General features: G+C 43.0%; 1 protein-coding gene across 2 annotated transcripts in view; it reads right to left on the minus strand.

Annotated features, from left to right (window-relative positions):
* Window positions 1-13,279, minus strand: part of dpf1 (D4, zinc and double PHD fingers family 1) — a 56,286-nt gene that overhangs the window by 41,427 nt on the left and 1,580 nt on the right. For both annotated transcript variants that reach the window (XM_037776138.1, XM_037776137.1), the window contains exon 2: window positions 134-163. In XM_037776138.1, the coding sequence (XP_037632066.1) occupies window positions 134-163 (30 nt within the window). The remainder of the gene's footprint in view (window positions 1-133; window positions 164-13,279) is intronic.

Consider the following 13,279-nt stretch of genomic DNA (forward strand, 5'->3'; position numbering starts at 1 on the left):
ATGCACTGTATGTTCTCACCTGTAAAAGTGTGAGTTTGATTAACATGCAGTGTAATATTCGTCTCTTTGTTCCTCCCTCCCATCCCTCCCATCCCTCCCATCCCTCCCATCCCTCATCCCCCTCCCCTCTTACCTGTTCTTGATGACTGCACCTCCAGATTGCCTGTAGGGAGAAGAAGAAGAAGGAGAAGAAGAAAAAAACCAATGGATGTGTGGTGAGTCACTCCTCCACTCCACCCTACTTCCTCTCTCCCTCTTCTCAGTCTTTTACAAAATCTTTCCTTCACTCTGTCGCTCTTGTTGCATGTTTCACACTCTGCCCATCTCTCGCTACACACTTCTTTTTTTTGTTGTTAATTTGCATCTTTCTTCGCACTTCTCCCTCTTCTCTTTGTCTCTCTCCTGTTAATCACTCCTCTCTAGTGTCTTCCTGCTGAGTGCAGACATCAAGGTCACTCTGCTATACAGACGGTAGATACAAGACACACAAAACTACAGCTACACACACACGCAGAGCTACAGTGCTGGGCCAACATACAGTAACAACAACAGTGCGATGCAGCCAATGTAGCATTGCACTCGTCCTATAACATCGTCACAATCACAATGGACAGTTAAAAAGATAAAAAAAATAGTACAGCAGGACGCCTACATTACCCAAAATGCAACTCGACTGCCTACAGTTCAGTCAAAGAACGTATATTGCCAAGAAGTGAAAGTTAATTGTACGGTCCATTGCAACATCAGCGCCCAGAAGCAGAGCTACACTTCCATCATTTTGGACTGAAAGCGACTACCGGACGCCAGTAAAGTGTCCGCCTAAAAAGTGCCGTACAAAAGGAGAACTTAATTATTTCAAATCTATTGTCATATTCTACCAAAATGGCCTGTGTTAAACAATAAAATATTAAATATATAATAAGCGTTTTCAGTCCAAATTGGTGGCAGCGGCTCAAAAAACACCCTAGTTTTCATCTCTTTGCTTCTATACTCTTTGGTTCAGTCGGACATTCGGTGTGTGTTATACTAGTAGCGGCTAACGTAGCTGTAGCGACTACTATCAAACAAAACCAACCTTACTAACCAAAGGAACGTGTGCAGCCTGAACAAAATAATAATAAACAATAAAGGCTAAATGCACATTTTGGCTCCTACAATAGCCTTAAGCGTCTAGCCTCAAGCAGAGATGAGGAGAGGAGGCGATAAGGCTTCAGAGGTCTGGTACGCTCACTTCTTTCTAACTACACATGCCCAGATTTTTAAAATGTTCAAAGTCTTCAGCCCCAACCGACGCTGACTCAATTGACTTCACATGAGAACGTTTATCAGGCTTCACGCAGCTGGAGCCACAAAAGGCTTGTTCCGATCTCCAACACCTGTAAATACACCCTGATATGTAAAATCAGTGGAGTTCCCCTTTAAATAGGCTCCAACACATTCTCATCCCTACTCATCACATACCGCCCCTTGGTGTCACTTTAGGTTTAAGCAACAAAACCACTTCTTAGTTAGGTTTAGGAAAAAAAAGATATGGTTGGGCTTAGAACTACAGCGTTTGTAAAGTGAAAATGAAACTGAACGTTGTGAACACGGGACACGAACAAACATCCGATTGTAACGTGAAAGTGAAACTTAACACATGGGACGCGAACAGCGGTCTCCCGGATGAAAGCCTTATGTTTGTTGAACCCATCCACCTCAAGGTGTGTCTTTTCGCTCTTTAAACTACATCACTACACTCCCGGCGCACTTCTCTGAGCGTTTACTGTTGCCGAGGATGGTTTTACATTGTAGTTAACGGAAAGCCTGGTGCGTCTCATACGGCTGCTAAAGGGTGCCGTGTGCAACGCATGCCGACGGCCGTGACAGAGCCTCGGTGTTTGACGCACTGGGAATGAGAAAGAGCTGATCTATTCCCTGATGAAGGCAACAAGCCGAAACGAAATAAACATCAAGTATTTTGCTGGAGTTTTAATCCTATAAATACAGGCTACATCTAAAAGAACTTGGCAAATAATGGCTTATGCATTATGTGCCAAATTTGGTAGATATTTAATTAAATGTGTTGTTGTGAAAGAACAGGTTTGCAATAATTAAAAATTAAAAACTTATGCTGATGGATTCATCGTGATCCAAGGAATCCAGGAGAAAAAATATTCTCTTTTACAGGCATAAAATGCCTTTTTAAAAGAAAAAAAGAGAACATATTAGCATTATCTGTACCGAGTCTAATCAGTTCCTTCTTGACCCAAGTCTTAAATTTGTACAAAATTTGACTATGAAAAAGTTTTTGCTAATTAACAGACAAAAAGCAAACAAACTCGCTGGACTAAAAGCCTCCTGGCTGAGTTTCTTATTAATAGTATTATAATAGTAGTAATCTGCCACAACAACACACTGTGAAGGTACAAACAGCAGGTAATCGTCTTTGAGCAGAATAAAAGCAAAATTTGGTTTGAAAAGATGTGATTTTTTTTTGAGAAGACATTCAAACAAAAAGAAGATTATTTACATTTTAATATCCTTAAACTGGATTAAAGCTGATTTTTCAAATGAAGAAAGGTGTTGGAAAGAAGCTCGTAAAAATGTCAAGAACAATAAACTAAAAATTCCCCTCAGCTGTCAGACCTCAGCAGATGCTGCTGAGGTCTGACAGCTTGTGCGTGGCATCTTTAAAACCTCCTAAACCAGTTCTGCAACCTTGCGGGCCGTCGCTGGACGTGTGACATTTAAAGGATGTGATCGGGGTGTCAATACGTGGAGCACGCTGTGCTCGTGTCTCTTAATGTGTCGCTGGGAATGAGCTGCTCGCTTGCTGCTGGAGAGACTGTGTTTCTGTGCGTGTATGACCAATTGAGTATTATATGGACGCGTCGGAGGTGCGTCACCAGAACTTTCCCTCACTTCATTTCACTTTGCTTAAGTGCTGTGCCAGCGATCCTCCCTGTAGCGTACAATAAACAAATGACGAACAGAGCAGCATAGAGGCTTGTCCAGAAAATAGCAGGTTACAGCCAGTCAGATTCTGCTTCCCCATTATCAGGCACTGCGGATAAAAGCAACACCTAAATGCTTGAATTTTAAATCAGAGTTAGTACCTGCAGACACCTGGCTAAAATAGAAAGACAAGCATTCCCTCAGACACAAATATACCTACTGTTTGCATATAAATAGTCATGAGGAGACACTCACACACACTGAGAGGTGCTCAGACAATCACATACATTCAAATAACACAGCTGCTTTTTTAAATATTAAGAGGAACATGGTGAATAAAAGACTTCAAGGCTCTACTAGAAGTGACCAAACTGAAATACCAGAGAGAAGGAAAAAAAAGACAACATTCAAAATGTAAAACAGCTCGAGCCCCCCCTACCCGCCTCCTCCCTCTGCACCCCTCTCACTTCAAACCCGCTCTCCTCCATCCCTCCATCACCTTCATCCCTCTCTCCTCCGCTGCCTTTAGAGGAGAATGAGTCTCTCGATAATAAGTTGACAGCTGTAGAAAATGGCTTCTTTCAATTTGGGCGCTCCCAATCTCATTATATTGTGATAGGAGAGCTGCATGACTGTTTGCCTGTTTGGAGGCTTGTAGAGCCGAGGCACTTCGAGTGGAGGCTGAGAGGGAGGTACGCAAAGAGAAAGTTGGGAGAAGACACTTGAAGAAAGAGAAATGGAGGAATGAGATGAGCAGAATGAGAAAGAGGAACGTGACATCCACTGAGGGAGAGAGAGAAAGGAACACAAAGTAAGACAGGAGAGGATGGACAAAGAGAGAAAAGTCTGCAGTAACGGAGCAGGATGACCTGTGAAAAGACTCACTGATGACACTTCTTCACATCACTTCATCTTTTGGCTCTCTGCTGTTTAAAAGAGGGCTGCTGCAGGCACATTTTTCTGGACCATGAACCCCTTAATTCACGATGCTCTGCAAATAGCCACCAGAGGAAATCAGATTCTCAACATCAATTTGTAAAAATAATAATTTTCAGCTCTTAGATTTGATTCAGAAATCACAGTGAAGGGGTGGCGACAGCGTGAGAGAGCGCGATCAGCAAACATTCCCTCAAATCTCTCATTGTGCCGGCCGGCTTCGCTAAGTAGAAAAGCAAAGAAAATTCTTAATTCAGCACCCTGATACTCCCTCATGGACCTGCGTGTGAAACAGAGAGAGCTTAAAAAAACACTCATGATGAAATAAAATCTCTAATTTCTGCTCAGATGGGTGACAGAGTGGCTTTGGAAAAGCTACTGCTGAGTTCATCAGTAGCCATGAGTCCTGACTCCTGTCTAAATGTAGGCCTAAAGACAAAGCATTAGCTAAATGCCGGTGAATTGTACATGGTAGCAGAGCAGACACTTAAAGGGATAGTTTGGGTGTTTTGAAGTGGAGTTATAAAAGGTACTTGAATGTTGTATGCAGTTATCTTTTTGCCAAAGCCACCAGACTCCATTGAAAAAACCTGTAATTTTACCTCGCAGATTTGTTTGTTTGTGCTATTGGGTTATTTGAGTGAATCTGAACTAACCAAAGTCACACAAAAGCACAAACAAATTAACCGATCGAGGCAGCGGTACCCAGCAACTCCTGTGTTCTGTGAGGTAAAATTACAGTTTTTTTTCAATGGAGTCTGATTGCTTTTCGCGAGAGCACAGATAAAGGCTTCAGCTCCCCGTCGTAAACATAGTCTGTATAGCTGTCTCACAGCAAGGTAAACCAGCAAAAATATTGTAAATATAGCGTACACTTAAACTGATATTGATTTTTTTAAGTGGGCCTTTCTTTTAAGTGGCTAAAATACGTTTTGCTGCCGGCCCCGTGCACAGCAGTACATTGCTTTTGTTCCGTGCGGTAACTCCTGTCTGCTTCCAATCTGGGGGCTTGCCGACTGTTATCTACTGTAGGTAATACACTGACTATTTATAAGTACCTCATACAACCCCACTTCAAAACACCTGACCTTTCCCTTTAAAGGAATAGTTCAACTTAGTGGGAAATACACATATTTGTTTTCTTGCTGAGTTAGATGAGGAGATGTCTGCACGGTAAATATGAAGCTACAGCCAGGAGACTGTTAGCTTAGCACAAAGACTTGAAACCGGGGGAAACAGCTAGTCTGGCTTTGTCCAAAGGTAACAAAATAATCAGCCTACCAGTGCTTCTAAAGCTCACTAATTAACACATTATATTTTGTTTAATATGAGTATGAATCTTCCAACCCAATATTACATCAAACCGCTTAATGGACCCGCCTGTCCACCCAAAGATAGCGTGTCAATGTCACGTTTTGCTTCACAATGACGTGGATATTACATGTATATTAAGATGCAGAAGGTTTAGGCAACAAAACCACTTAGTTAGGTTTAGGAAAAAATTCATGATAGGCCTTAAAATAAGTATGTAAACAGAGTACAATGCGTATGGACAAATGTCACAAAAAAACACTTCATAAATAAAACAAATCACAGGTCTCGAACACCAGTCTCCTGGTTCAAAGTCCTGTGTTTGTGCCCGCCACAAGCGGTCTTTCTCACTTTTTATTCTACGTCACTATCTCTGAGCGTAGCGTAATCACGCAGATGCATTTACATTGCAGTCAGTACAGACTACATGGCGCACAAATGACACGCCAAAAGCAATAAATGCGCTCTTATTGCACGCTTTTATCGTGTCATTCACACGCCTTTTCATGCGACCTGGCTGGAATCTTCCTATCTAATTCTCAGCAATAAAGGAATTAAGGGTCTTTCCCAAAGTGTCAAACTATTTCTTTAAGGTAAATGAGGAAGAAAGGCTCAGCTACTATTTCCATGTTTACAAAGAGGATGGGAAACTCTCAGGGCTGCAGCCCTCTGGCCTGTGGCCGCTGTGGTCCTACCAACCAAGCAGTTACTGACAACACAGACCACAGGAAGAGGCTCCGAGAAACCAAACTGCCCATCATCAAACCACACAGCCAATGAAGGAAAGCCGAAACCTGATTCTGCACCTACGCACACACACCCACACACTCTGTGGGTACACGCCTCATTGTGCATGAAAACTAATTTTACAATTCTAATCATTTTCATTTCTGTAATATCCTCAACATCTATTTCTATTTCAGGTTTATTCCAGCTATATTTTACACTAATGAGTGCACACACAGACTCACAAGCGCAGAGAGAGAAACACTAGCAGCTTCAGGAATTAACTGGCGGCGTGCCAACTCTCCGGCAAACTGGAGCTGACTACCAAAAACGTCCAGGCAGACATGACGGAAATGACAATCACACAGGCCTGCACTGTGCAAGGGCACAAAAACAGCACAAAGGACACCTGTACACATACACAGCAATGCATGACACCAAATACATGTACAGACATATAGTTAAAAAGGACACTGTTATGCATGCACGCATAACAAAGAGGTACACGCATGCACACACAATATAGACAATATTACAAACCTCTAACCACAGACGTACACCAAATCAAGATTAGATGAAGAATGAGAGCGCCTGGAGCATGTGGTGTGTATGTGTGTGTATGAATCCCACGTTGAGCTGTCTGCCTCAGCCTGCACTAAGCAAACAGCAGGGAGGGAGAGGCCTCCATGAAAACACTGAAGAAACTGGTAACACTGGGAGCACAAACACACACAAACACACTCCAGACAGGCAGCAGACATACAGCCTTACTAAAAAGCACAGCCACCCCACCAGGCCCACCCTGGGTGTACTATTGTCTGGATCTCTGGGTGATCCTTCACCAGCAGAAGCAGTCCACTTCAGCACATACTCTCAAGTCCAGGGTTGCGTCCACACACTCTGCTAAAACACACAGACTGCCGGTAGCACTCTGTGGTTACGGTGCAATTAACCACACCAATTAGCTGGTTCCACCAACCGATAGAGAAACAGAGGGCTCCCCCTAGAGGTGAAATGGCATCATTGGAAAAGCCGATGAGAAATATGAGGAAATCATAAAAATGAGTCCACAATTACAAAAAAAAAAACGTGAACGGCAACAAAGGATTCCATCTCAATGGTGGATTACAACTGGGTGAAATGAGGTAATTAAACTGGGAGGAAATGAAGTAGTCCACATGTAAATGGCTTCATAAGGGCTGAGGGCAGATTGTATGGCAGTGATTTGCACTTTAGATGTGTTAGCGAGACTCTGGCTGTAGCTCTGTGTGTGTGTGTGGGGGGGGTTAGCGTTAAGCCTGTAAAAACACTTGTGCCTACACACTCAAGTCTGTACACCTGGTCCACACACCTGTCTCATCCACCGTTGTCCATCTGTGTACACACACATATACAGTATACACACACACACACATTGGTGTTGTCTAGAGCTTTGTGTGTGTGTGTGTGTGTGTGTGTGTGTGTGCGTGTGTGTGTGTGTGTGTGTGTGTGCAGAGTGGAGAACGGTCAGGCGGCCTACTACTACTACTGTACTGTTCCTTCCTCCCCTCCCCCTAAACCCAGCCTCCATGGCTGAACTCAACAGATTAAACTATGCAATATAACCCTTACCAATCCACCCCTCCTCCCTCTACACCTCCCCCCCATCCTCACCACCCTCAATTCAATTTCTCTCTCTCTCTCTCTCTCTCTCTTTCTCTTTTTCTCTCTCTCTGTAATGATTTGTCTTTTTTCTCCCATTCTGTATGTGTGTGTGCATGTGCGCGTGAACACATTTTCCTGTTCTTCTGAAGATTGCTAGGCTGCAGTGGCTGCAATATATATATATTTATATGTGTAAGCTGGAGTACTAAAATATAGTGGGGAAGGCTGCACATAAGGGATGGGGGAGAAAAATCGATGCAGCATACATGTAGTATTGCGATATTTTGCTCTGCAATATTGTGTCGATACACAAGCGTAGGGCTGTCGCAATAACCGCAATATTACAATACCATGCTATCGACTCTCATTGCAATGGGTGCGCCGCATATTTTGCATATATCCGGAGCAAGTACTCTACCTTGTGCGGACATTTTTGCTTCTGCAGATATATCAACGCAACCAGATGCAACCAAAGTGTCTCAGCTGATCTTGTGTTCTGCACTTAACAATAATCAAGCATTTAATACAATTTAAAATGGTCCTCTTTGTTTATTTAAAAAAGCAACAATATACAGGATACAGGATAAATGCATTGCATATAATTTGCAAACAAAAATATCATTTAAATTGGCAATAGTACCGCATATCGCACTGTTGAGCCAATCATTATCACTGAAGGGGAAGTTCCTTCACCGCGACAGCCCTACACAGACGTCAAGTATCGATCTTTTATTATATAAATATTAACCTCTTAACAATCCGACGGCCACTATTCTGTCTTTCAGAGGATGTAGTGGACTCGGTCTTAAAACTAGAGTGAAGATACTGGTATCATATGAAAGTAGAAAAACCTAAGGAATCCATCGGTACCAACCATGCCATGTTAGCTTGAATGTCATTTAGGCTAAATAACCCTCCAATGTTATGCAACATTTTTGGGAGGAAAAACTGGCATGGCCATTTTCAAAGGGGTCCCTTGACCTCTGACCTCAAGATATGTGAATGAAAATGGGTTCTATGGGTACCCACGAGTCTCCCCTTTATAGACCTGCCCACTTTATGATAATCACATGCAGTTTGGGGCAAGTCATAGTCAAGTCAGCACACTGACACACTGACAGCTGTTGTTGCCTGTTGGGCTGCAGTTTGCCATGTTATGATTTGAGAATATTTTTAATGCTAAATGCAGTACCTGTGAGGGTTTCTGGACAATATTTTTTCATTGTTTTGTGTTGTTAATTGATTTCCAATAATAAATATATACATACATTTGCATAAAGCAGCATATTTGGACACTCCCATGTTGATAAAAGTATTAAATACTTGCCAAATCTCCCTTTAAGGTACAATTTGAACAGATAAAAAAATGTGGGATTAATTTGTGATTAATCGCGATTAACTCTGGACAATCATTCCATTAATCACGATTAAATATTTGAATCGATTGACAGCCCTAGATAAAACAGATGTTGACAAACTGCATCATTTGCAAATATACTATATCACAATATATCGTATCACAATACTCAGCACGTCGCAAAATGTTTAAAATCGCATAAGCTCTTATATCGTAGGACCTCTGGTGATTCCCACCTCTACTGCACATGCACACACATGCACGTAAACACACGTGCACCCTGATGCAGCAGCAAGAAGAGATGCTGTCTGGAAAATATAGTTCTGCAATATACTGTAAAGGGGAAACCTTAACACACACACACACACACACACACACACACACACTAAGGCAGTCCAGCTCCATTGTGAATTAAGGAAAACAGGTACAGACATACCATTGTGTGTGTGTGAGTGTGTGTAGTGACAGAGTGCATGTCAGTCCCGAAGACAAAGAGGCCACACACTCGGTTTGACAGTGACAGACAGACAGATGGACAACACTGTGTGTGTGTGTGTGTGTGTGTGTGTGTGGCAGTATATGTGCAGGAGCGGACGTCTGCCACACTACCAGCTGGAAAATGTCAGTTTGCTCAAATTGCTGTCACAGCACTGCATCTGTGTGTGAGTATGTGTGTGTGTGTGTGCGTGTGTGTGTGTGTGTGTAACTGACTGTTTGCATATTTGAACATGACGAGAGATTTGACAGACAGAAAGCGAGAGAGGCACAGCCGGGCAACAGATCATGTCATTTCTGTCAGGGGTTTGTGTTACCTGCTACGTGCGATTTTAATGAAGAGTTGCGTTTCATTTCCTGTGTGCGTCTCCCTCGTCGTCCACTGGGTGTGGTTATCTGGGAGTCACTATAAAACTGTGAATCATGGGCCTCTCTGTATATGTGTGTGTGTGTGCATGTCTCCTGTTTGTGCGTCTCCATAACGTATGCATGCACGTTCCCATTCGTGCATACCTATTTATGCATGCTGAGTGTTTGTGTGTTGCTGGCCCGTGTGTGTGTGTGTGGGTGTATATAGCCCGTAGCTAGCTGCAGTGTGTATTGAGGGCAGTACATCAGGGTAAGGCAATCTGCCTCCGAACAGCTCCTTCAGGTGAGATTTATCACCACTGCACTTGGCCTCTTATTATGGCGATGGATTCCCTACCTCTGTATCTGGGTGTGCACGTGGTAGTGCATGTGTGTGTGTTTTCTTATCCCCCCCTTCTTCTAGGTCTGTATCCTTATTAAAGTGCTGCAGAGGGAAGCAGCCATTGGTTTGTGTTGACTCCACCCTCAACAACTCCTGATAGGGATCCACTGGACACACAAAATACGCTGGGAATAATGTAAATGACAAGAGAGACGTAAATGCTGTGTGTTGGGTTGATTAATTCTCCCTCCACACACCTTTTGGACTACAAGTTGCAACCAAACAAAAACTACAAATTCAAAAAAAATGTCCTGGCTGGAAATCACGCACGGTCCCACAGCAGTGGAGCTGACTGACAGTCAGTTAGGTAGCACTGGAGAAATAGGTCATAGAGCTAAAAATACTTATCTATGTCTCTCTCTTTCTCTCTCTCTCTCTCTCTCTGTCTCTCTCTATCCTGTCTTCTAAAAAAAAGTAAAACAGATAGAAAGTCTAAATAAGGGGATGATGAAAGGAAAAAGAAATACCCTTAAAAACATCAGACCTCAGGCTTCTACTCCCGTACGAATGGAGGAAAAAACTGAGAGCAAGAGAGGGAACTGTGTGTGCTTCCCATTGTGTGTTTGTGTGTGTGTGATACCGCACAAATGAGTGAGTGAGGGAATGAAAGGGAGAGATTGAAAGAGGAGGAAAGATCTAGAAATGGATGCTCAGGCTGTGGTTGCAGCCATCACGCGGGGCTGTTTGCACACAGAGCCGGTTATTACATGGAACTCATTTAGCTCGGCTCAGTCAGGCAGGGCAGAAATAATATTATATAGGCCCTGCCACCACCACCACCACCACCGCCGCCAACACCACGGCACACTATTATCTACATCTCCCCCCTCCAACCAGCACAAAGAAGTAATGAAACTGCCATTTGCACTATTTCGAACAACTGTGCCTTTGCAATTATTGTTGTAAAGTCAAATTCCTACTCTTGATTTAATTTAATTGTGACCAACATATGTTAAGATTGTATAATTTGGTCGACTATAAACACTTTCTGCTAGTAGATAGTCTAAATCCACAGTAAATCCCTCTAAAGGAACTCTTATAAATGAGATATCCAGGGATCTGACAAAATGCATGAAGAATTTCCTTTAGTACTTTTTGCCAGGGCTGCACAATTAATCGTATATTAATCGGGATCACAGTTTTGGCTTCCCACAATGAAATGAACATGGATCGCCTGCGATATTGACGTTTGGAAATGCACATTCTGCAAATAGAAAACTCTGCAACAGCAAGCCGGTGATCGAGATGTTTTGGCTTCACTTTTGGGTACAGATATTATCTATACAACCAGTGAGTTTATGATTAAATGAAGAGCATAAAATAGTTTATCTAGCTCTTATTGTTGCTAGTTTTGCTCTTGATGTGCACCAGATTGAAGCATTTAACTTTAAATTGTAGCTAACAAAGGGGTTAGGGTGAATATTCCTGTATTTTTTCATATTGCAATATATATAGCAGAAAAAAAAATATTGCAATTTCAGTTTTTTCCAACATCGTGCAGCCCTAATTTGTACAATAGCAGGAATGTAGCACAGCATGGAAGTGAAAGCAACGCTCTGTTTATTTTAATGTGAAAGTGCTAAAAATCAATCGTGATAAATAATCGTGATATCAATATTGATCAAAATAATCGTGGTTAGCATTTTGGCCGTAATCGTGCAGCCCTACTTTTTGCTGCATGTTAAAGTAGTGATTCACAATGTAAAGATGGTGGAGGGTGGTTGGTGGGGGGTTGTTGAGGGTAAGCGACTTGCAGTGCTCAGATGGTTTGAGGCCGAAAAAAGAAGGAAAAAGGGAAAAAGAGAGAGCGAGCGAGACAGAGAGAGGAAATGGCTGAACAAAAGGGAGATGGCGAAAAGAGTGATGGATGGAGAAAGTGATGAAGAAGGAGGGAGGGGGACGTGGAGGACGGGGCAGCAGGGGTGATGGGAGGACAGGGAGGAGAATAAGAGGGAAGCAGAGGAGAAGGAGAGATTAAACGAGTCTCTAATCCAGCAGAGAGATAGGCTGGTGGGGAAATGCCCAGTAGATTGGAGCTATAGCTGCTCTCCTCCACTGATTTGCCTTCGCACACAAATGAACCCTCCACTGTCCTTCCAACACATTGCACGCACACTCCAACTCACACAATTGTGCAACGTTTCCTGCAGAATTTACATCCACTGAATTAATTATAATTTATCGCAGAGATTCAACAAAGTTAGGCACACAACAGGCGCTCAGCCAGCCGCTCTATTAGGGCCGACGCTGAACCAAATTTTGCCCCATTTTGCTGGATAGGCCTCTAATTTGTAAGCCTCTAATAGCGAGTTTGTTTGTAGACACGCTAATTACCAGGGCTTGTTTAAAAGCCGATCGCAGTGTGGTAACTGGAAGCATAGTTAAACCCATACTGCGTAACGATGGCATTTATACAGTTGGCGAGGTGTTAAAAGGCGGCGTTGACTGCTGTGGCCTTGTGTAATAAATACATTCAGCTTTATTATTGCACATAGAGTCAGACGCTGGAGTGGAACAGCGTGCCAGCATCCCTGCAGGTCTGCATCTGGCTGACAACTATGTCTTCTTTTTCCTCTTTTGTCTAAAATCAATGTGAGACCACCACTGAAAATTGGACACCAATTGGACCTTTCACTCTTTCCCCCTATCCTATTCTCTTCCTGCCACCTCAACCTCGTCTCCTTCTCTGTCCTGGTACCATGTATCAAATATATTCCATGCAAATCAGTCAATTTAATCCCCTGACATGGTGTCAGCGAGGGCCTCTGGGAGCAATCTGGCCACACTTTGGCTCTGCTTGGACGAGCATCCCATATAGAGGAGAGGAGAAGACGCTCTGAGCTCAAAAGGTCCCACCATTACAGCCTCCATCCAGTCCACCTGTCCATTCCCGTCCCATCAGTGCATAACATTACTGGATGCCAGTTTATTAGAGCATAATTAAACCTTGGAATTATTCATCTTTATGATACCATTATTGAGATATGGTGCTATGGCATGTGAAGTGGCCAAAACACTAAAATACCATCACAGTTGCCCAATCAGTGCCATTCCTGTTTCCTCTCTCCTGTGAAGTGCTCTCCAAATCAGGCACGTACAGGGCAGTCGTTCATGGAAATTGC

Source organism: Sebastes umbrosus, chromosome 7 (genome assembly GCF_015220745.1).
Source record: "Sebastes umbrosus isolate fSebUmb1 chromosome 7, fSebUmb1.pri, whole genome shotgun sequence".
NCBI lineage: Eukaryota > Metazoa > Chordata > Actinopteri > Perciformes > Sebastidae > Sebastes > Sebastes umbrosus.